Here is a 22845-nt window from a genome sequence, read left to right as displayed (position 1 = left end):
TTTGCCAGAGGTAGAGCAGCCAAGCACTGACCAGAAGACATTACACGCTCCCCTCCAACCACTGCTCAAGACAGCAAGGTAAATTTCCTCCACATAGCAGCTTTATTTGCTTGTTCCCCTGAAATTTCAAAATACTCATGAGACTGGGACAGGATGACCCTGGGACAAGAGCAAGAAATCAAAGCTGTTAAAAAAATGAATGTTTTATGCATCAACAGTGATTGTACTGAAACAGCACCACAGACCACAGCAACCAAACAGGGCATTACTACAACACGAGGGATCTCTGTGCAATGTTTGTATCTCTGGATGTAGAAGGAAGAAAGCAAAGTGAGAGAGCACCTTCACAACCTAAGTTTGTTATAGGTGAGGAAGGAGGCGGGGGGATTGGCTTGTAGGCACTAAGAGAAGCAGACTTCTAAAAATGTAACAAATGTGGAGTAAGTGTAAGTGGGAAGCAAATAGAGGTTGAAACAACTTCGGATGCCTTCTGGAGAAGACCTGAAAAAGTTGAAAGTTTGGCTTGTTTCCCAGGCTTTTTGTGAACCAGCATCCTCTCCCTTTTTTTTTTTTTTAAAGGTTGTATAAGATGAAGACTAGATTGAGCGAGAAAAAGACATCTCAGAAGGTGTGCTAAAACAAACTGGGAGTGTTTAAGAGGCAAAATGAAAGGTCTCTGTGGAAGATGAGGTGACATTTTTAGGAGAGAGTATTTTGAAGATGCAAGAAAAAACAGGAGGAAAAGGAAACATGGTTAAAAAATCATCAGTTGCCCTCCACCCCCATATTCTAAAATGCACTATCAAACAAATACCTTGCAAATTTTAAATTTCCTGATGAGACAGTTACATGGGGAGAAGGTTGTAACATGAGAAGAGTTGGCATAGTAACTCCATAAACCCCCACCAAATCCCAAACAAAAAGCCCCTCACCAAGCCTCCGAAAACAGCACTCCTCTCCACAACTGTTTTACTGAGGTTTTAAGAATGCAGCAGAGAGGTGGGCTAAATCCAAGTGGGTTAGATAACCAGAAAATCTGCTTCCCACTCATCACTACCTCTTGCCCACAGGGTTGACTTGTGGTGACTCTGGCTGAGGGTTTTCTTTTTGTTATTTTCTTTGGGCATAAGGTGGCTTTTCCTGTACAACACAAAGTGAAGTAACAAGGCTTTGCACTTAGAGAGCAATGAGAAGGAAGCAAACAGAGGACATAATGATCCAAGTTGCCCAGTGTGAATGATATGGCTCTCTTAAATCACATACCTTTATAAAGCTCCCTGTCTCTGCTTCCTTCCATGCTCAGCATTCAGCTCTACAAGCAACTGGCATGCACTGAAGGAAGATACACAAGGGAGCGGGGGTGTGAGATAATCTGTCTCCTTCACTTTAGGTCTTATTCTCATCTCTGAGCCCCAAAGCATGAAGTTTAACATCCTTTTCAATATTTTTATTGTGAATTACAAGAATATCCAGATTTGTTCACATTATCCCCAGGAATACACAAGCTGTTTGAGTCTTGCCAAGTTCTCGTCTTTAAATAACTTTCCATGACAATGAGTTCTACAGCTGTTTATAAATATATTATATATATACCATCTCAATTACACAGAGCATGCAGACACATTTCTGTATTCTCTATTCCTTCTAAACTTCCCAGGCTATGGTAAATTCTTTAAGACTCAATGAGAATTTCTAGCACCCTCTAGGGAGAATCAGACTGGCATATTTGACAAGCCTTCCCATCTCCTTTCATTTTATGCTGTGACATGAAACTTGGGTGTTGCAATCAATACTTATCTGCTTTGCTCTAGACTGGTTCTTCTCATGCTGTGATTACCTCTGTAATAACCAAGCTCCTTTTCTGAGCCAAAGTAGGTATCTTTAGACTGTCAGATGGAATTTGGAAGAATCCAGACTGTACTTTTCTCCATCAAGTAGCCTTGCTGGGCTGAGGCCAAGGAAGTTGGATCGAGATACTTACTGGTTTTACACAGATTTCACATGCTATAGCTTCTCTAGGAAAACAGAATTGCTTGCTTCTCAGCTGGTTTTGCACAACCAGGAAAAGCCCCAATTGTTCAGCTTTGATCAATACTAGCTTTGCCTCCCTGCCATCACCTCTTCTCAGGTTGTCATAAACATGGTACCAATGCCATGGCACTTGCCAAAGCACTCGTGAGCAAGACCCTAAGGAAGGTTTCAACCACTGATGCCTTGTGGTAAAAGAGCAGAAACATGAATGGGACTGCTCCTGTGAGCTTGAGTATCAGCTCCTCAGGACAGGAGCTGCCTTTTTCTTCTGTATTTGTCCACAGTAAAAGGACTGGCAGTGAGATCTCTAGTAATGCAAAGGCCTAGCAACAACTGTCCATGCTCATATTGCTGCTAACTTGATTCCCAAGAGGCCTCTCTTTCGGGCTTCTGTTGAGAGGGAGTTTATTGATAAGAACATGAACATACATGAATCTTTATTTTCCCCGGAAAGCTCTTTTTCAGTCAACCAGGCATCTAGTATTGCTCTGAATAAGACAGGGATGAGGAATGATAAATTATAAAGCCTCTGGACTGTGATCTCAGCATCTTATGGGTAGGGAGAAGTCGCATTATCCTGAATAAAAATAAGTCAATAAAGACATGAAGTAAAACTAAGATGAGCTCAAAAGCAGTCACTGGCTACCATCTCTAATCTGTCTTACTGGCTTCTTTTCTTGGCTGTGTTAGTTGTTACCTTGGTGCATGGTAAAACATGGAAAACAGAGCACCTGCTAACATAACGAACCATAGATGGGTAGGCTGCCTGTGGTAGCCTGCACAGACCATGCCAGTGTGGTAAATGATACAGGTTCCTGTGCTGGGACCTCCTCCAAGCTGGCTGCAGCTACTGGATATTCAGGGTTATTGTATTCAGTGAGGAAGAATTAATCTATGACTTTGTGAGCCATGGATTAGGCAGGTTATAAGCTAATACTAAGGATGATAAAACTATAGGGTACCGCACACTCTTTGTACAAAAAATCTGGGGTTTGTCCCTTTCAAGAGACAAAAGACCACAGTGTATCCCCTAGTCATGTATTTCTAATGCTGACAACTGCAACTTGTCACAGTTTGTAGAGGACATCATCAATACTCACCTCCACTCTAACTGAACAAATCACAGTTTCCTGACAAATCTAGTTTAGAGGGCTGCTATAATCTTTTCCATGGCTTACCATCACAAACAGCTGTGTCCTGAATCCCAGGAAAGGGATCAGACCATGAGCAGGGAGGGATGTGCTGTCCTGCTGCTGAAATCTGCAGGTTGGCAACCTCAGAAAAGAGCTCCTCTGACTGGAGAAGAAGAGCTAATGAAGCTGTTTGTGCTCCCAGGCAATGCCTATTAAATTATCCAGAACTACTTAGACCAGGTTGCCAATGTCCTACAGAACAACAGTCTGTCAGATAAGAAAGAATAGGGTCTCCGTGACCCTCTCCACCTGCTCTGTCAAAATACAGTCAGTCAATCTTCTGAAGAGGAACAGAAGAGGAAAGTAAGGACTTGCATAATTCCAAAGAACGTCATTCCTGCTTTCATCAAATTAAAGCTGATCTGTATTGTCATTTGCCATTGGAATTATTAAGGTATTTTTAACCTTTCCTGTTTTTCTCCCAGGTGTCAGTGCTACAGTCACACTTTAGCTACCTCACAGGGTTAGGAGAGGGTTTTTCCTAGAGGCTGCTTCAGGAGAGGGGTTTTTCCTAGAGGCAGCTTTAGGGCTTGGGGACTTACAGTTGATGTAAGAAAAATGCCTGGTTCAGCTCCTCACTGAAGGATGAGCATTTTATAAATAATTTTTTTTAACTTCCCAGATAGGCAGATGAGTAGGCTATGATCATAGCATTTAAAAGAACTATCACATGCATCCCTGTCTTCTCTGCGTAAGTAGTAACACCGATTTCCCTTTGCAATTGCATTTGCATCTCCCACTTCCCAGTCAACAAGAAATAAATCATTTCTGTGGTCCTAACTTGGGTAATTAGCCAACAAACGCTATTGACGAAGTCAATGAATGAAAGAAACAGCGGACAAAATCGCTAATGAACTCCTTGAGGAGAGTGCACAGTGAAAAAGTAATATGGCACTCTTGCCCCCCAATACAGGTTTAATTTCACTACCTGTCCATTCAAAACCTCCCACACAAGCTCAATAACACTCTTTCTTCCAGTGCTGCAGTCATGAGTTTAACCATGAAAAAAATCGAAGGAGAGAGATATATATTAAAAAACCTTTACGATGACCTAAAATAGCTCTTTGATGCATAGCAGATGTCTTCAAAACTCACATAAATGGAGCCAAAATGCCTTGCAGTTCTGGAAAAGAGAGATTCCAAGATAAGATGCATTTCCAACTGCAGCAGCTCTGAAATAGATTTGGAATTTATATTAATTGTCAACCTCAAGGAAAACACTTCAAAGAAGTCCTTCATTCTCCCATTTTGGGACAAGTGTCTCACTGGGCTAGATGTTGCTCAGAGACCTGATGTCTGCCTGAAAGCAGTTCCTTGGTATCCGTGAAAGATAGCAGATGGGTTCAGATGGGGGAAAAGAGAGAGAACAACAGTAAGTGGAGGTGACAGACTGAGGACTGCCAGCCCTTCATTGTAACCTCTGCTTTCTTACAAAGGGGGTGCTTGATTAGGTTTCAAGGACTGAGGACTGAGAAGGGATTGGAAAGGAGTCAGTGAGGTGTTACTGAGAGAGGCTAACAAGGCAACACCTCTGAGACACACAAGTATGAGAGAAGAAATGTGATGGGACCTGCTGGAAAACTGAACAACAAATCCAGGAAAGCTCACTCTGGAGTCAAAATGGGGACGGGATGCTCCAGTTCTGTTGCTCACCAGAGGTGCTAGCTAGAATGAAGATTTGTTCTGAGGAGACTTTTATAAAAGGGAGAAAAGAAGTCTATATCTGTTATAATGGAGTACATGGTACAAGTGAAAAAAAAACCCACACAAAGCATCAACAGCCAAAGTGATGAGTCAGGACATGAATTTTCTTACTGCTTTGAACAATGCATCTCATGTGTGCCAGGTCTTAGTTTTCATGAAGATTTAAGCCAGCATCCTTGGAACACCCTTAACTCAGACAATGTTAGGCTGCGCTCACAGAAGAGCTAGGGAATATATTCTTCTGGAATATAAGAAAGAGTTAGATTGAGAACTGAAAGACTGATGCAGTAGTCAGATGTAAGATTTGATGTGAAAGAAACCTTAAGAACAGAAATGCCAGAGGTAGAAGATTCTATATACACTATTAAAGGTGAAAAAAATTAGGAACCATTTTCCTATAAATGTGAATGGCACCATCAGGCTTAATACTGAAAAAAGCAGAAGAGGAAAGTCAGGGAGTAATGGAACACAGAGGCATTGTGACCCCTTCCTCAGCTCTGCTCCTCCCACCTCCTCCTGGCAGTCTTTCCTCATCTTCCTTCTTTTGGCATTGAAGAAATGGGCCAGAAATACAAGCTGCATATCTGCCTTTCACATACTTGAAAGCTCAGAAGGACTTTGGTTTGGTGAAGGGACAAGACAGGGAATCTGAGCAACCCCAACCTGAACCACAGGCTCCAAATCCAGGGAGTTCCAGATGCAGCCCTGGGAATAAGCTCTGTTCCAAATGTCATTCTACCTTTCTCTCTTAAACATTCTTTCTGCAACACTCTCCCCTTTTCTGGCTGCTTAACTGCAGTAGATAGATTGACTATCTGTAGCACATGCAGAATGTTTGTACTCTGCCTACCTCAAGCTCTCTTTAACCCCTTACATATACGGAAGTATCACAGGAGACCATTCACATGGAGCTAATCAATGCCTTCCTTATGCATTTTAGATGAAAGAATATCTGATAGCAAAAGAAATCAACCAAAGAGTTCTTCTCTCCTCAAAGGACATGAAGAATAGAAACCTACCTCTTGTTCTCATCCCACTGATAAAACTTTGGGGTGTGAAGGTTTTCCTGCAACCCAATCTGCTAACCCCACAGAGTTTGACTACTGATGGGATATTCTCCTTCCAAGCTTGTCACACCCTTGAGCATGGAAGGCAGTTAGATAGCAGAACAAAGATGGTGAGTTCTCCTTTATTCTGTCTCCATCCTGCCCTTCACTCACCTTGAAGATCAAATGCCTCCTTTACTCATCTCACAAGACACAAGACAACTGCCTGCTGAAGTGTAGCATAGCAGGAAATCACCTGTGCCACTGTTTGCCTCACACTTTTAAGGCAAATCAGTAGGAAGCGAATTCCATTGTTTTCAGAGAGAACCTCTTTTATGTGATATCTCAGCAGAAATCTTTTTCCCTGTGTCTGGCACTGGGAGGATTTTGTCTCCACTGCTGTGCTGTGCATTACCAGCAGCAGAGAATGTGACAACTAGATGAAGACCAAAGCTAAACAGAGTTACAGGTCCAATTCTGTAGAGCATCTACTGAAGTAATTTCATTTGTTCACTTGGAAAACCTGTTTGTTGTGCCTGGGAAATCGCACCTCAAAACAAGCTTGAAATGCATTTTAAGATTCTTGCCACTTTTCTACAGCTGCCTGGATTGCTCCTGAAATTTTCTTTTGATGCTGGAAGAGAAAGACACTACTGAACAGTTCACAAATCATCAGCACAGTCAAGTCCAGTTGGATCTCTTACCTGTTGGGGTGAGGTGCCTCCAGGTGATGACAGGCTCAGGACGCCCATTTGCCATGCAAACCAGAGTCACATTGCTGCCTTCATTCACGGTGATGTCCGAGGAGATATTGGAGATCTTTGGTGGAACTGTGAAAACAAAAGAAAGTTGGACCTTGATAGAAGAAGAATTGTGGAGGGCAGCCTGTCTGGCTTATTAAACTACCTACCTATTTATCAGAGCCAGCCAGAGTCCTCTCACAGGCTACCTCATTCATGACTCATTACTCCTCATGCCCACCTCGGCTTCTAAAATTACATCAGAGTAGTATGTACCACTGTTTCAGAGATCCACAAGTAGGAAATGGCCTTTGCTGTAACTGCAATGCTTTGTGTTTGGACAAGTTTGAAGGTCTTCATAAAATAACCTCTAAGAACTTGCCTACCTGGCCCAAGGCTGCATGGAAGCAGCCAGTAAGCTCCAGGCACCACCCCTGCTAATTTTTACACTTCAAACAGTCCCAGATGGAGTTCTACATCCTCGTGTAGGATGCCAGGCTTCAAGGCACTGACTTGGAGGGTGTGTTAGTTACTGCTACCTCCCAGGGGCAGATAGGACCCATGCTGCTAGCCAGCATCCTGCTCTGCTGCTCACAAACAAAATGCTCATCAGGAATTGAACCAGAGAGCCAATAAGCTCAATATTTCTGTTGTGACTGTGGAATGGCATGACAAGCAAGGATGCATGCCACAGCTAATGGGAATTTGTACAGTGGCAAGAGCAGGAAGGTTTCTGTGACATCTTTCAACAAGGAGAGATACCCCATGGTAGCACCTGTAGCTTCTGGATGACTGCACCTCGCACAGCACAGCACCGAAAACACAGTAGGGTCTTTAAGATCCACTAGACCAGCCATTGCTTGGGCACTCAGGATCCCTAAAGACCTTCCAGGCTGAGTTTGCGTCACAGGACCAGAGTGACCATGCTGGGACCTGAACAGGCACCTGCAGGTATAGAGTACATCAGCTGTTGCAGTTTCTCCTCCCTCACATCCATGTCTTGCTTCTATGCTTCACACCCCAGAGGTGGTGAGGGAGTTTGACTGAAAAGGAATCTCCTTTTTTTTTTTTAAATATATTTTCAGCTTCCAAATTTGTGTGTAGCGAGGAATGAAACAACATAATTTTCTGCTTTGCTTACCACAGAGTAAACAGACAACAGTCTCCCCTTCCCCCTCCCTGGCAGGAATGCCTGATGGTCCTTTTGAGCTAGGTGGGAAAAAGAAAATGAAGCCTGAAGAGAGCAACTGACTATTTCCAGCTGTGTTGCTGAATTCATAGGAATATTGTGTACAGCCCACAGCTCACTAGTTTCTCTCTGTAGGCCCCAGACTCATGGACAGCACCCGAGCATCCATGACTATGGGACTCCCTTGGAGGAAGGGGACCTGTCAAAAAGAAGTGAGGAATGTATTTGCTGACACTCTCACTCACCCTGGCAAGGAGGTATTTAAATCAGGCACACTGGGGAAGGATTGCCATAATCTGTGAAGTGACAGTGCAGAGGGCAGTGAGAAATCAGCTGTGGGCCAACACAATAGGGTCACGTGTTATCCCAGCAAACATGGGTAAGCAGAGCCCAGGAGTAACACCAGTGGTGAGACCACATCTTGGGAATATTATCATAGCCTCAAATGGTTACCACTTTCAAGAAGAAAAAATGCTGTGCAGCAAACCAAGAACCAAGTTCAAGCAGGATTAGCAGATGGAACTTTAGGCCAGTGTGAAGTCCAAGCAGAACGATGCAATGCCAGCCACGGTTGATGAAAGAGCAGCAAAAACCACCACAGGGCAGCAGCAGAGCTGCAGTTAGGACATGTGCAACCTGCCACTTTTCAAAGCCATCAAGACATTTTAGTTTACAGAGAATCAAGTAAACTCAACAAATACAAACACATCTGACTATGCCTACCAAATGCCCAAGGGGAGGAGCATGTGTCCAGATGGTCATATCTGGCTTGCCACTTTTTCAGATGAGGGAGAAAAGGGCATCCAAGGCTGAAATCCTGTTAGAAACATAATGGCTGGTTCCTTTCAGATGACAGCTTGGTCAGAGGGCAAGGAAAGGCTGAGAGAAGAGCAAATAGGGCAGGAAATAATTTCCCTGTAAATTCAAAACTTGGTTTGGCTTCATCTGCTTAGAATCCAAAGCCAGTGGACAATAATTTCACTCAGATAAAAAGTCAGAGACTTTTAATTTTCAGGATGTCAAGCCAGCATGTTAAAATGCCAAAATTGTCAGCACCAGCAACAGTTAGCATTGCCTCCTTGGCACTTGTCATTGCTGTGCACACACCTTTTTAGGACAGTCTTAAATGAGAAGCTTTGACCTTATTATTTTTTCCCAAGTGTGAGTTGTGTTATTTTTCCACATGTCCTAGACTGCTGGAAGGACTGCTGAGAATAAAACCTCCCAGGGCCAGGATCTTCTTGGTGTCAGAGCCTCCTTTTGCTCAGCCACCTCCTGTTGACCCTCAACTGTAAAACTCGTTTGAGTCTGATGTCTCTGAACCATTAGCAGAGGAAAAACCACACGCTGCAAGCCCACAGCAGGGCAAATACTACAGCTAAACAGTGCTTCCAGACATTTTCATATTCTGACTAACAACTTCTCCCTCCAAGGAAAAGTAGGCTGCTGCTGGACCCCTCTGGCTCCAAAGATCATGGGAAATCACTGTCAGGGTCTCTGGTACTGCTGAGAAAGATAAAATTGCCAGCTTTTTCCTCCCTTTCTGTGTAAATGTAATATGAGGTATCCAGTACACCGAGCTTAGGATCCTGCTAGATGGGGTGGGGAGCAGAGACAGAAAAGCAAGCACAGTGAGTACCCCACTGCTTCATTTCCAGAGAGACAAGGATGCCCCACCCACACCAGAGACTGATTCTGGAGAGAAGAAAATGAATGCTGAGAAAAATGTCTTGAAACTCATGCACTTGTTTCTTCTACACTTCACATCTGCAGGACAAAGCTGATGCAAGGTCTGCACCTCATCTTCCATGTCACTGACAGTAAATAACAAGTCCCAAAGTAACCAGTAGCTGTTCTTTGTGAGAAGCTCAGATTAGAAGAGCAGCGGAACTGCAAGGAAGGAGTGAGGCAAGGGCAGAAATACTGTAGGGTGTTCTGGGCTGGGAGGGCTGAAGAGCACAAGGGGTGCAAGGTGAGAACCAGCACGGGAATTCAAATCCCAAGCAAGACAAAGTGAAAGAGCTAGGTAGGACAGGCTTGTGCATAAACAGCTTGCACCAAGTCTGTTCTACTTAATTGCCGTCAATCCTTCACTTTGTGACAACTGCAACTCACATTAATTTAAATAATAAGAAAGACTGAGACATGAAAAATAGAGCATGCTTCCCCAGCACAATCACTGTTGCTCTCCAGATGAAAGCAAGTGATTTGTTTCCACAAAAACACTCGCTATAGCAGTTATTACAGACCAGGGGCTGTATACGAGAGGCAGAAAGGAAACCACAAACAAGCAAACACGTAAACATCTGCTGTTGTTATCCTTGCCTTTTATGACCAAAGCCCTTCAGAGCTCAAAACTTCTCCTGACATATTACCTGGGAAGGTGTGGGTGGGCTGAATCAACATTCTAAGTCAAGGCTATGGAGGGAGGCAAGGAGTAGTGCTACACCACTAATTCACAGTAAATGAGTCAGCTGAACGGTTAAGAGACAAGAGTTGACACCCAGGAGGACACCCAGGAGGCCAAATCCTGAGTACATTTCCAGGAGTCCAACTTGGGATGGAACAAGAAAGCATTGAGGCCCCTCCAGCTGAAGGACATAAGAAGTAACACTTTCAGAGGTCTTTTCCTAATTAGTTTATACTAGAACTGGCCATACTACAGCTCCCAAACAGTTCAAATACCTACCTCTTGAACAAAGCATTCAAGCATAGCACAGGCACAAAGTGGCTGGAATAGGAACCACTGCTTTGCACAAGTGGTACTTACATGCAAAGGGTACTTACAGGTACCTGGCAGCAGTTTCTGGCTGCACTGTGGCACTCCACTTTCATGATGCTACACACAAGATCTCAGTGCAGGAGGAGGACAGGTTTTTAGAGGCAAGGGCAGGAAGCACAGGACTAGGAACTCAAATCAGGAATGGTAGAGTAAAAATGAAGATGAGATCTATTTGGAAGACAGTTCTGAGCCCTATAATGCACTCACATGAAATTTTCATAATCAGATGGTCTGACTGTTGCCTATGGGCAAACAGAGTTTTGCATGACCCTTAAACTTAGCAGCCTTCTACAGTGGGGCATTACTCCCCAGTCTGAAACTAGATGACTGCTTAACAGCCAAGTATTTTGTCAGTAAGTCACAAAATACATTTTAAAAACTACATCTCTTATTCCCACCTTACAGATCTGTAATACAGCAAAAGCTGTTTAACACCTCCAAGACACAGATGCAAATAGTATTGAAACTTCTTAAGAAAGCCCATAAGCTTCATTTGAGTGCTCTGCTTGTCCCAAGAAGGGCACCTTGGATACAAATGGAAAAAGTCACTGAAATTCCTTCCATATATCCTCATTAGTTGCTTCCTCCAGCCTATTTCCTTCCTCTCTATTGGCAAGTAGGACCCCCATCTGCTAGAGAAAATTAAGACTCCTGTCCACTAATACACAGGAGTCCCCGGCTCTCAGGGCAAAACAAAGAAAACATCAGGACTTCTCTCCAAAGTCAAAGGAACTTTGCAGCCACTAAAGCCCTCTGCAGGTGCCTATCAATTAGCCTCGAGAGTTCTCATTTCCTTGTCCCCAGCTCCCAATTAACAGCACTTTGCAACAAACGCAAAGACGCTAATAAGCCCCTAGGCAGAGGTAGGGGGGACGCTGCCCATCATATGGTCCTTGAATGCTTTGGAGCAGCCACCTTGCTCACCACAATTAGGGGTCCTTTCCTGGGGCAATTAATTGATAGCAAATTGGCCTCATTAGTCATTGTTTAGTTAAAGTGTTTAGTGGGGAAGAGAGGACCTGAAGACTGGGCTGAGCTGCTAAACACAACTAAATGGTTTAATTTCCCTCTTATGTGTACAGCAGGCTAATCACAGATCTTTACAGCTGTAACAAGAAACAGCTTGTTGAAGCTAAAGTCCGCAAAGGGAGCATGCTGAGGACTGGAAAGTAAAATCCAGGCACCCTTTGGGATGCAGCATGCTAATGTTTCTGAAGCATTTTGCAGAAGAAATGCAACATGAGACCCAAGATGTGTTTTTGACAGTCGGATGTCCGCTGCAGTCTCAGCCAGAGGGAGACAAAGCTGTCACCAGGGCGAGAGGGCAGCAAGTGAAGTTGTTGAACTTCATGAAAGAGATTGGGCTCTGAAACAGCCTTCTGACCTCCCGCTTGGCTAGGCTTGGTTTCACCCTGCCAGCGCCTTACTCGGCATTAAAGCTTCTGTGAAGCAGAGGCAAATGCTGAAGGTTTGGTTTTGTTTTTTAATCCTCTGGAAACCAAAACCAGCTCAAAATACACTATAGTGTTTTTAGAAGGTGTAAAAAGTGCTTCTTTTATTGTCTTAAAGGGAATGCCTTGTCAAGTGGCCCTTAGGGAAGAGTCTATCTCAGCCAAGAGCATGGAAACCACTCAAAGACATCTGCATTCCCAACCCACAGAGTGCTCCCCCACCACTCTGCACCACTGTGGCTGGTCTGCAGTGAGTGCCGCTTCTGATGCCAAGAGAGGCTGGACAGAAGGAAGCACAGGGACTGCAAGCTTGGGCCTTGCATCTTGGTGAGCGCTCCCATTGTGCAGTTGAGACACCAGGCAGGAAATTATTTAATATCCACATGAGGACTGTGCATATTGCACTTACTGGGAGCAGAGAAGCAGACAGGATGCTGTAAATCAAAGCCATGTGGAAAGCAATCCAAGTTTGCTGAGGTGGGTAGCATGTCAGAGCTCACTGCACTAGAGAGGAAGAGCTTTACAAGCCAAAACATTTTGTCCAAAGGAAGGCTGTGCCTCATCCAATATATAGTTAAGTGTCTGGACTATTTTTCTTCATAACATTCATGGAAGGCACTTCCAGTACATTCTTTCTTAGCTGAGAGCAGCATAGAATGCAAATTCTGTTGGACTGTCCCACTCCTGAGCTGTTGGAAAAGTCAGCACAGAGACTAGGCTCAATTGCTTATACTCATTCCCACAGACTCTATTTTTTTTAAACTGGTCCCCATGAAATTTTCAGAAGAGAAATTATTTAACTTCCTGACTGAGATATAAACAGACAGAAAAGAATTTCTTAAGTCCAAAGCCAACTTGTTCTTCAGTGCACTAAAGGTGACAGGGTTAAAAACAGTCTCACTCTTGCTCCTAGCCCAGTACCTCTGCTTTAAACCAGGATGCCAGCCTTTCACTCTAAAGCAGATCCAGCCCCAGTCTTGGTCCAAAGCTGAGAGCATTCCACCCACACCTGGCATTTTGGTGTTCCCCCACTAAGCGCAAGGTTACAGAACCCACATTTGTGGATCCTGATGCAGCCCAGGAGAGCAGGCTCTCAGTTATGTGCTTAGCATGTACATGAAAGCATAAAGCACAAGCCAGTCATACGCCAAATATCCCCTTAATAGCAGATTTGCATGTCTGGATATGCAGTTCTTTTCCTTTTCTATTAACATATTGAGTTTATGCCACTTATCTGCAGTTCCTCTCTTTATAGTACTGCTCTGTGCATTTGCTGTTTGCATTTCTCTGGTTCTTTCTGCTTGTAAAACTAACCCTCCTAGAGAAGCCTGCTGTGAAAACACAGCCTTCCTCACAGGACACGTGTAAACAACAACAGAAGTGCTTGCCATGCTAATCCCCAGAGATTAACCCTTGGAATGCCACCTAATCCCAAACACTTTAAAGACTACAGATGTACACAGCTTTGTTTCAAGTGTATTTATATATTCCCTTAAACTGTTCTTTTTAAATCTTGGAATTATTTACTTATGGGACAGTAACAATACAAAATACTTTCTTCTACAAATATAATCAGCCATCCTGGAAGAGAAATTCTATGAGAAAAATTGTCCTTAGTGTCCAGATCCTCCAAAGACCTGAGAATTTTCTTAAGAAGAACTTTTCCACAGAAATATTAAGCATGTTGGATGTATATGGCATGTAGCAGAGTCCTAATATGCTGTCTTCTAGGGCTTGATTCAGAGCCCAAAGAGCTCCTCCTCTGATGTTAATGGCCTTTGGACAAATTCTTATACGCCAGAATGGGTGATGGCTTCAAGGAAATGCTGCAGTCAGGGATGGTTTATTAGCCAGCTGAGAGAAAAAAAAAGCAAGATTATGAGGTTTTAACTGAGTCCCAGCAGTCCTCGGCTCCTGCCTGTTAACTCTGTCTTTGGGAAGTAGACTAGGGAAGCACAGGCCAGGTATGAGAAAAAAGAACAGAGAAAAGTCTATGTAATTTTGGGGCAAGAAGTACAGGTTTGGAAAAGGTTTAGGGAGATGACTGGGATTTTCCTCATTAGGCAAGCAGGGGAGGAAGTTAATGTCAGCTAACACCCCACTCTGGATGAAGATGAGGTTATCCATCATAGCTTTACATGCTGGAGAAACAGAGACAAAATGCTTGTTTGCTTGTTTGTTTTCAGATCTTATGCTGTTGCTTATGTTCGGCTCATTAGGGACAGACAGTACAACCAACAGAAAAGCCTTCATGAACCACCTGACAGACATCCACATACAGGCTGAAAAGAAAAGGAATCTCTCTCCAAATGCTGTTCTCAGATTCCTTTGGCTGCCCATGGTTTATTCCACAGCCTCTTTGATAAGCCACAGAGTGGTGAATATGACTCTCCCAAGTGCCTCGTGCATACCACATACCCAAGGATCTGGCTCAGTTTCAACTGAGACAGCTTCTGTGTGACAAGCCTCTCACTCAAATCAAATGTGTGTGGTATATGTAAAATATCTTTTATTAGCAGGTTTTCCTTCCTCACACCTTGAAACAAGCAAACTGGAGTGGGAGAGCTTGCTGTACCCACCTTTCAAGATTGCTTTCAGGCTTCTAGTGGAGTGAAAAGCGTAGCACTTTGGAAATGCTGGGTTTGCTTTCAGTCAAAAGTATAAAGAACAAAGATAATAATCCCATACTCGGACCTTTACAAAGAATCATAGAATGTCTTGGGTTGGAAGGGACCTTAAATCATTTAGTTTGAACTCCCCTGCTGTGGGCAGGGATACCTTTTACTAAACCAAGTTGCTCAGCACTCTGTCCAACCTGGCCTTGAACCCTTCCAGGAATGGGGAAGCCACAGCTTCTCTAGGCAACCTGTTCCAGTGCCTCACCACTGTCACAGCAAAGAATTTCTTCCTAATATCTAATCTAAACCTGCCCTCTTTCAGTTTGAAGCCATTCTTCCTCGTCCTGTCACTACATGCTCCAGTAAATAGTCTCTCTCCACGTTTCTTGCAAAATCCCTTCAGGTATTGGAAAGCCAAAATTAAGTCACCTTGAAGCCTTCTCTTCTCCATGCTGAACAATCCCAATTGTCTTAGCCTCTCCTCATGGAAGAGATGTTTCACCCCTCTAATCACCGTGCTGGCCCTCTGCTGGCAGCACTTCTTGTACTCCGGACCCCAGAGCTGGATGCAGCACTCCTGCTGGGGTCTCACCAGAGTGGAGGGGCAGAATCTCCTCCTCCCATCTGCTGGCCAAGCTGCTTTTGATGCAGCCCAGGACACGTTTGGGTGTCTGGGCTGTAAGCACACACTGCTGGATTGTGTTCAGCCTCTCACCCACCAGCATCCCCAAGTCTTTCGTGGCAGGGCTGCTCTTGATCTGTTCATCCTCCAGACTCTATTGATACTGGGGGTTGCCCCAACCCAGGTGCAACACCTTGCAATTGGTCTTGTTAAATCATAGGAAATTCTCATAGGCCCACTTCTCAAGTTTGTCAGTGTCCCTCTGGATGGCATCCCATCCTTCATGCTTTAGATAAAATTTACTCTTCTGTTAAGTGCACAGATTTGGAGAAGACAGTTAAGTATGTCCTTGATCTGTAAATTTCCAACTTATGTCCCAGGACAGCTATCTGATAAGAATACACAAATTTTGAGTGTGAAAAAGACTGAAAGTGCAGCTCCACATTTTTTCAGCTTGAGCTGCTCAGCACATTCCTGCGTTGTCACTATTGCTGGATCCGCAAATGCCTTCCCCTCCACGCAGTTATGAAATGCTAGCTGTGAGACCTTCACTTGTTAGCTTGGTGACAGCTGCAGCAGCCTATTTTCTAAAGGCCAGGATGTTATCATCATCTGAGTAGAAAAAGCCAAACCGTTCAAAACAAAGAATACCTCTTGTTAAAAATTCTCATCTACACAAGTCTGATCAAGCAGAAAAGAGGAAAAAACAAATTTAGTACTCCAGAAGTAAAGGTGTCTTTGAACAAAGTAAGCAGTTGGCTAGAGCTGAGATGTGATTGTGGTGATTTTCCCACAAACCAACCAAGAGCCAAGGTTTTCTGAGGAAGAGAATTTCTGCTGTTGGAGATTCCCTGCCAAAAGGGAGTGTGCTCTGTTTTGGTTCAGCCACGTGCAGCAGCACCTTGACGTCTTGGAAGTTTCCCACTGTTTCCCTTTCCAAGCTTTGCTCAGTGGTAAAGATGTGCTGTATACATGCAGACAACCTGAAAGGGGGGAAAAGGATGAATTCCAAGAGCTTTGTTCTGTAAACACATTACATTGAATTGATGCCATTTCAATTAAAGGAGAATCTCTCCCAGACTGCCAGGCATAAGGCTTATTCCACGTGGCCAGCAGTTTTACCAAAACACATAAAAACATTGTCTTCTTGTTCTAGTGGGGCTCAAGTCTGCCCTCTTCGAAACTGACAATTTTTTTTCCTGGTCTTTTAGTGTTAGTAAACTGTGGGAGAGTCATAGAATCATAGAATGGGTCAGGTTGGAAGGGATATAAGTGGGTCATCTGGTCCAACCACCCTGCTCAAGTATCATCCTGGAGTACACTGCACAGGATTGCATCCAAACAGTTCTTCAACATCTCTAGTGAGGGGGACTCCTCTCTGGGCAACCTGTTCCAGTGTATGGTCAACCGTACAATAAAGAAGTTCTTCCTTATACTCAGGTGGAACTTCCTGTGCATCTGTTTCTGTGCATTGCTTTGCACCACTGAGTAGAGCCTGGCTCCATCCTCTTGGTGTCCTCCCTTCAGATACTTGTATACACTGATAAGGTTCCCTCTTAGTTGTCTCTTCTTGAGACTGAACAGGCCCAGCTCCCTCAGCTGTTCCTCCTAAGAGAGGTGCTACTGTCCCTTAATCATCTTTGTTGCCCTTCACTGGACCTACTCCAGGAGATCCATGTCTCTCTGTACTGAGGAGCCCAGAATCTGACACAGCACTCCAGATGTGGCCTCACTAGCTCTGAGTAGAGTGGCTGGATCACCTCCCTTGACCTGCTGGCAGTGCTACTCCTAATGCATATTAAATTATAGGATTGCAGAGAAATGAAGGGTCAAGAGCCTCAGGTACTCAATTTCCACCAAAGTTGAGCTAAATTACCCACCCAAATTATTCTGAGAGGCTGGGAGGAGGCTGACTGTCAGATGCCAAGGGTTAGCTATAAATGCAGGTGCCTACAAGAAAGAAGCAGCAAAATTTTGTAAGAAGTTTCAGAATTGCAAGTAATAAACTGAAAAGAAATACGTAGACCTTTTCCATTCAGGAGGATGAAGTTATATCCAGGAGGATTTCCACCACCTTTATGTGGAGTGGGACAACAGCTTTACAGACAACTTTCATGTAAAGTTCTGCAAGCAGATACTCACCACCCCAGAAATCCAGTGTTACTAGCTGGAAATCAGGAATGAGATTATCTCCTCTGATTGTCAACAAAAAACACTAACAAAAAACCTGCAAATAATTCCACTGCAGTAGGGAATCAAAAACTAGGTACGATGAAAAACATAAGCCATGTCTCTCTATTGTAACCGCACATCCACATCCATGCACCTGTAATAGCACAGTTAGCAGGGTAAGTAACATTACCAAAAACTGAAGGAATCACTTGAGTATTTCATGTTCTGCAGTGTGTTCTGCTTACAGACTTGTGCTCCACCATTCTAAGACTCGGTTCTCATTTTCACTCTTAGGAAACTACTGTGTCCAAGACTTACAGCATTCCCAGAGACTGGCACCTGGCTGGTGTCACAAGAGGTCTGATGCCTTACCATCAACAGCTCCAACAGATAAAGGAAGAATATCTGCAAAGCCTCAGACTGTTCCTTATGAGGAATTAGCGTGCTGCAAAGTTCCTTGGCAGAGCAAAAAGGGCAAATCCAAGGTAGGCCTATTCACAGGCAGATGAAACAGACCTGGTCCTTCACTGCTGGTATAAATTAAAGAGAATATACTCTTTTACATGAAAGGGAATGCGAAGAAGGAAAGAATCAGCTTTGTGATTCATAATCCCAAGCTAAAAAGCTGGACTCACAAAATATTGCGCAAACTGAACAGGAATAGAAATGTAATCAATATAGTTAGGGATACTGATGAATGATAAGGACACACTCATACACTTTCCATTCTGATAGTCACAATATACTGGAGTCTGCAAAAATTATTTCCTTAAAGTACAAATGGTGATAAAAAATATAAAGAAACTTTGCATCAGAACACAATAACGAAAACTGTGCCAAAGCCTGAGGAGAAGCAGAGATATAGCTGAGATGGCATCATGCTATGGATCAACCTGCCACTGGATTGGGCACAGACACTCATGACAAATAGGCACAAGGATGGAGTGCAAATACAGTGTGACACTATATCCTGGGCATATGCTTGATGTATGGAGGATTAAATGCCACACACACACTGTCCTGGGTAGATTGTATCTAGTGCTGACAGATACCTGAGGGATCTGTCTCTTTCTTTATACACTTTGGCAATTGCCATGCCAACAAAGGATTATGGGACTGAGGGGGGGGGTGTGAGAAGGGGCGATCATTTGTAACTCTATATAACAGAGACTTTATCCTCTGGGGGAGTTTGTCAAGATGTTGGATTTTCTTCTTAAATGGTACTTCTACCTGCCTAGATACACTTGGGGTTGACAGGCTTTACCCCTTTCCTCTGTCCCTCTCACATAACACCTCACTCTTCTGGAGTCCCTAAACAGCCTTAAAGCCAGTGTGGCTTCTCTAAGCTAGTTTGAAAACTACTGCCCTCAACCCTTGTCTCCAAGAAAACAGCCAACATGCTGCAAAGACCAATTCCTTTCCCTCTCTTTTGGGCCCTCTGATTGATGGCTGTGTTCGTCAAGAGAGACAGACTGTCTGGAGTGTGAGATAGCTAACTATCACCTGGGGAGGCTATTAGAGGGAGAAGGAGGGAGAGAGGGTGAGACAAACAGACAGAAAGACAAAGACAGACAGATAGACAGAAAGGAGAGCTGAGGAGGGGGAAAGAGGAAAGGAGTGACAGCAGAGTGCAGATGAAGAAAAGACAGTAGCACTTGATGAATTAAGTTGTCAACTTTGGCATCACCTGTGTACCTTGTCATGCCAATAAATTCATTGAAGCTGAAGCTGCACCGCAAGTCAAGACTGAGAGAGTGCTGATGGAAGGAAGAAATAACAGCCCGTTTAAAGACTCAGAGCAATTTATTAGTTACCTCTGGAGGGAAGTAGTGGCAATGGGGAAGGAGAGGTGCTTACCCATCACATTGGGCAGGGAAGCTCATTTTGGATTCAACCTGTCCACCCAGTTGCGCTGCAGAAACGAAAGAAACAGACAGACACAGACCTGGCTCAAGAAACTGAAGGGCAGAGGAGAGACTGGCTGGGGTTCAAGCGCAACAGGGCAGGCACAGTACTATATGCCTTGGGGCATCCCTTGAGGCACTGAGGGAAGATGTCCAGAACAAGCAGCCAGACACCCCTGCTGTGAGAGGAGACAAAGGGTGTAAAGTACAGTCAGCATCACAGCACTGAAGGAAAGCAGAAGTTGAAAGCATAGCCCTGGCATAGAGGAATGCTGTGCTGGAAAGCCAGGAGGGAGACCATGAAGTCGGAAACATGGCACTGAGATGCAAACAGCTTTGACTGGCTATACCAGGGAGGCACTGCACCAAGCTGCTTACCTGCAGAGCTAAGGAGATTGTCTAACTTCGTAAAGGATCCTACACATGTCTTACAAGAGGAGTTCACAGGCTCCTGCCATCCCCCAGAACTCCACCGAAGTCTGTTGGAATGGGAAAACCAATGGTATGATGCCCTCACCTGATACACTGTTTCTCCTTCCACTATTACATATTCGCAATCTGAACAGTATCTGCTTCAACTATTTGAGAAATGCGTCTGCCTCTCTACTCCCTTCCCTTCTTTCCCCCAGCTCATCTTTTCCCACACAGGAGCTTCTGCAACCCCTGTACTCACAGAATATGGTCAGCTTCTAGCAGAAACTCTCGTATCAGTCACAGGGACTAAGAGTCGCAGAAGCTGATTTCCAAAGCAACCTGAGACCCCCTGTGACCTCATTTGTAGCCATTCAAATATGTTTACATTTATGTGACAAGACGTGTTCACTGACCCTTCGTTGCAATGAGCTGCTCTCAACCAACCGCCAGGCATTGCACTGAGAAAGAGAAGGACACCACCTGCTCTGCGATGAGTCCATCACTCCCATGGCCTCTGCTGCTGCGTGCTCCACTGATGCCCCAAGCTTGGACAGAGGACAGGGAAGGAAGGAGGAAAGAAAAAAACCTACATTCCTCCTCAGACAGAAGTATCGGTGGTATTTCCTTTGACTGGGGAGAAGTTCTGACTCAGCCACACAAGTGGAGAAGCTAGTCTTTTCAGCTTCAGTGGAACACTGAAGATTTACAACTGTTCAGGGCATTTGGGTAGAAGTCTGTCTATAAATGCATAATATTTGACAACTACATGCAGAGAAACACCACATGTGGCATAAAACTATCTTATGTGGATATCTGTGTGCAGGTGTACATGTAAGAAATAAACACACTTAGAATGTGTATATATGTATAGATAGATACAGAGTGATATATACACATATACACATACTGCCATTTGCTCCTGGATCTCCCAGCCTCCTGAAGAGCTCTCGTTTGGCTGGTGTTTTGTGAGCTGCCAGGCAGCCGTGACACAGCTGTCCTGACTGGGGTCCCCTGAGCTGTGTGGTGTAGCTCTGCTGGCTGCCTTCAGTTCGATATCAAATGAGAACAGGGATCTCACTGAGCCAAGATCCATTCTGGTCTGACTGCTGCCCAAATCAGATCAGCTGTAGTGCCCTCGGGCTGTGGCACTGTATTAAATTTGAGGGCAGCTTTAATCTGCTTCACTGTTTGCACAGTGGAAGCTGTGCTTGGCCTACTGGGAAATTACAGGTATGTCCCTCATTCAAGTAAAGTGGACATTTCTCTTCTAGAAGTTGTGATCTTTGTGTTCATGTAACTTAGTTTAAATGATCTAAACTGGTGGTTTCCAATCATTCTTATTCTGAGGGCACTTTGCAATTTCCTGGGGAAAGTACGTGCACTGTATAGTAAATGTAACTCTTCTAACAATAGGGTTTGTTTTCCTGAAGTCCACAGACTTCCTGACAGTCGTAGACTGTGGCAGTCTGATGGACTTCTACTTACTATGGGGAAGACAGAAAAAAGTTTCAGAGTTCATAGTCTTGCTCTGTCAGGGGCGTTAAGTTGATTATTTGCCCTTTAGCAACAGGAGTAGAAACACGAAGCTGCAGACATGGGGACCTTTTGCAATGTCTACAGGCTTGCAGTACACTTAAGCGTCCCCGTGTCCTTGAAAGGTTACTAGGCACATCCTGCCCCACCACAAGAAGTCACTTCTAACCACACAGCATGCCCTAATGGGCATCGTTTCTCCTGAAGGCAACCCACTGACTCTGCATTGTTGCTCCTGAAGGTACCTTGCTGACTGACACTCTGTAGGGTTTCACTGTCCCTCCCACAACAGAAGGCCACTGAGATGCACATGTAAATCCCTGAATACCAGGCTTTCACAGTACAACAGCACCTACACCATCAGTAGTGTCCTGGCACCTGGGCATTGGCTCTAGAGCAGTGATCACAACTGAAGTGAGCTGTGTCACTTGCTAGCTAAGCAGGGCTTTGGGTAGTGCCAAGCTGGGAAGCAAGCAGGAAAAATCCCTTCAGACAGCCTCTCTTTTCAGCTGAGGAGCTACATGTATATGGAAGGTACACCTCATAATGATTTGCACTCCAACCCACGAGGCTGAGGAAGCACTGACACCCCTGCCATGCCCAAAGAGTCTCTTAGGGAATGCGAGTTCCTCTGTCAAACCTTAAAAGTTCACAAGAAGGGCTAGTATCATGATGCCAGTGTCAGAAGAAAGGAACACACAGCACATTGAAGGCGATGTGAGTTGCCCAAGGGAACAGATGGGACCACAGCTGAGTCAGGTGGCTGTGAGGTTAATCAGTGGGACACTGGCTTGGGGGTGAGGAAGGCTAACTTCTTACTCTGCCATCTGGTGGCTCTGAGCCACTTGTTCCAACCCTCTTCAACCTCCTTTTTCCTCCTTCTCCTGCCCCTTTTGTTTTCCAGGTCTTTTGACCAAGAAGTGACAAGCTGTGTGTGTGTGTGCACACACCAGTAGTCTGGGCCTCACTCTTTTGTTGGTTGCTGTAACAATACAGATGCAACAGCCCAAAATTTGAGACTTGGATCCTGCAGTTGGACCAGGGTCGTGCTGTTGCAAAGACCAGGCCTGTACTCTAAGTATTTTTAGAAAATCTAATTTGTAGACATGAGACCATGCAGAGAAAACTGTATTAGCCAGAAAAATTCCTTTCCTCAAAAAGCTGTTTAAAACCAACCATGACCAACTTGCTCTCCTGGAACTGCTGAGGAGCCCAGGACACTTCAAATGTGGCTTGCCTTTATCTGTGTCTAGCTGAGGAACAGATAAAAGTATTGTAAGGCACTGATAGGATCATGCTAGAGGCTACAGAAAGGAAGAATGACTTGACTTTCCTTGGGAAGATTGTTCAATAGTAGGGATGCTGATTAATAAATAAATGAAAATAGCAGATGTTCACTATGACATTTAAATGACTAGATACCAAGTGTTTGTTAAAATACCACAT

At 44.3% G+C, this 22845-nt stretch overlaps 1 protein-coding gene across 2 annotated transcripts in view; it reads right to left on the bottom strand.

Annotated features, from left to right (window-relative positions):
- Positions 1–22845, bottom strand: part of LSAMP (limbic system associated membrane protein) — a 323673-nt gene that overhangs the window by 114256 nt on the left and 186572 nt on the right. For both annotated transcript variants that reach the window (XM_071560498.1, XM_071560491.1), the window contains exon 3: positions 6679–6804. In XM_071560498.1, the coding sequence (XP_071416599.1) occupies positions 6679–6804 (126 nt within the window). The remainder of the gene's footprint in view (positions 1–6678; positions 6805–22845) is intronic.

Source organism: Pithys albifrons, chromosome 1 (genome assembly GCF_047495875.1).
Source record: "Pithys albifrons albifrons isolate INPA30051 chromosome 1, PitAlb_v1, whole genome shotgun sequence".
Lineage (NCBI taxonomy): Eukaryota > Metazoa > Chordata > Aves > Passeriformes > Thamnophilidae > Pithys > Pithys albifrons.
This window is presented reverse-complemented; position numbering and strand designations above follow the sequence as displayed.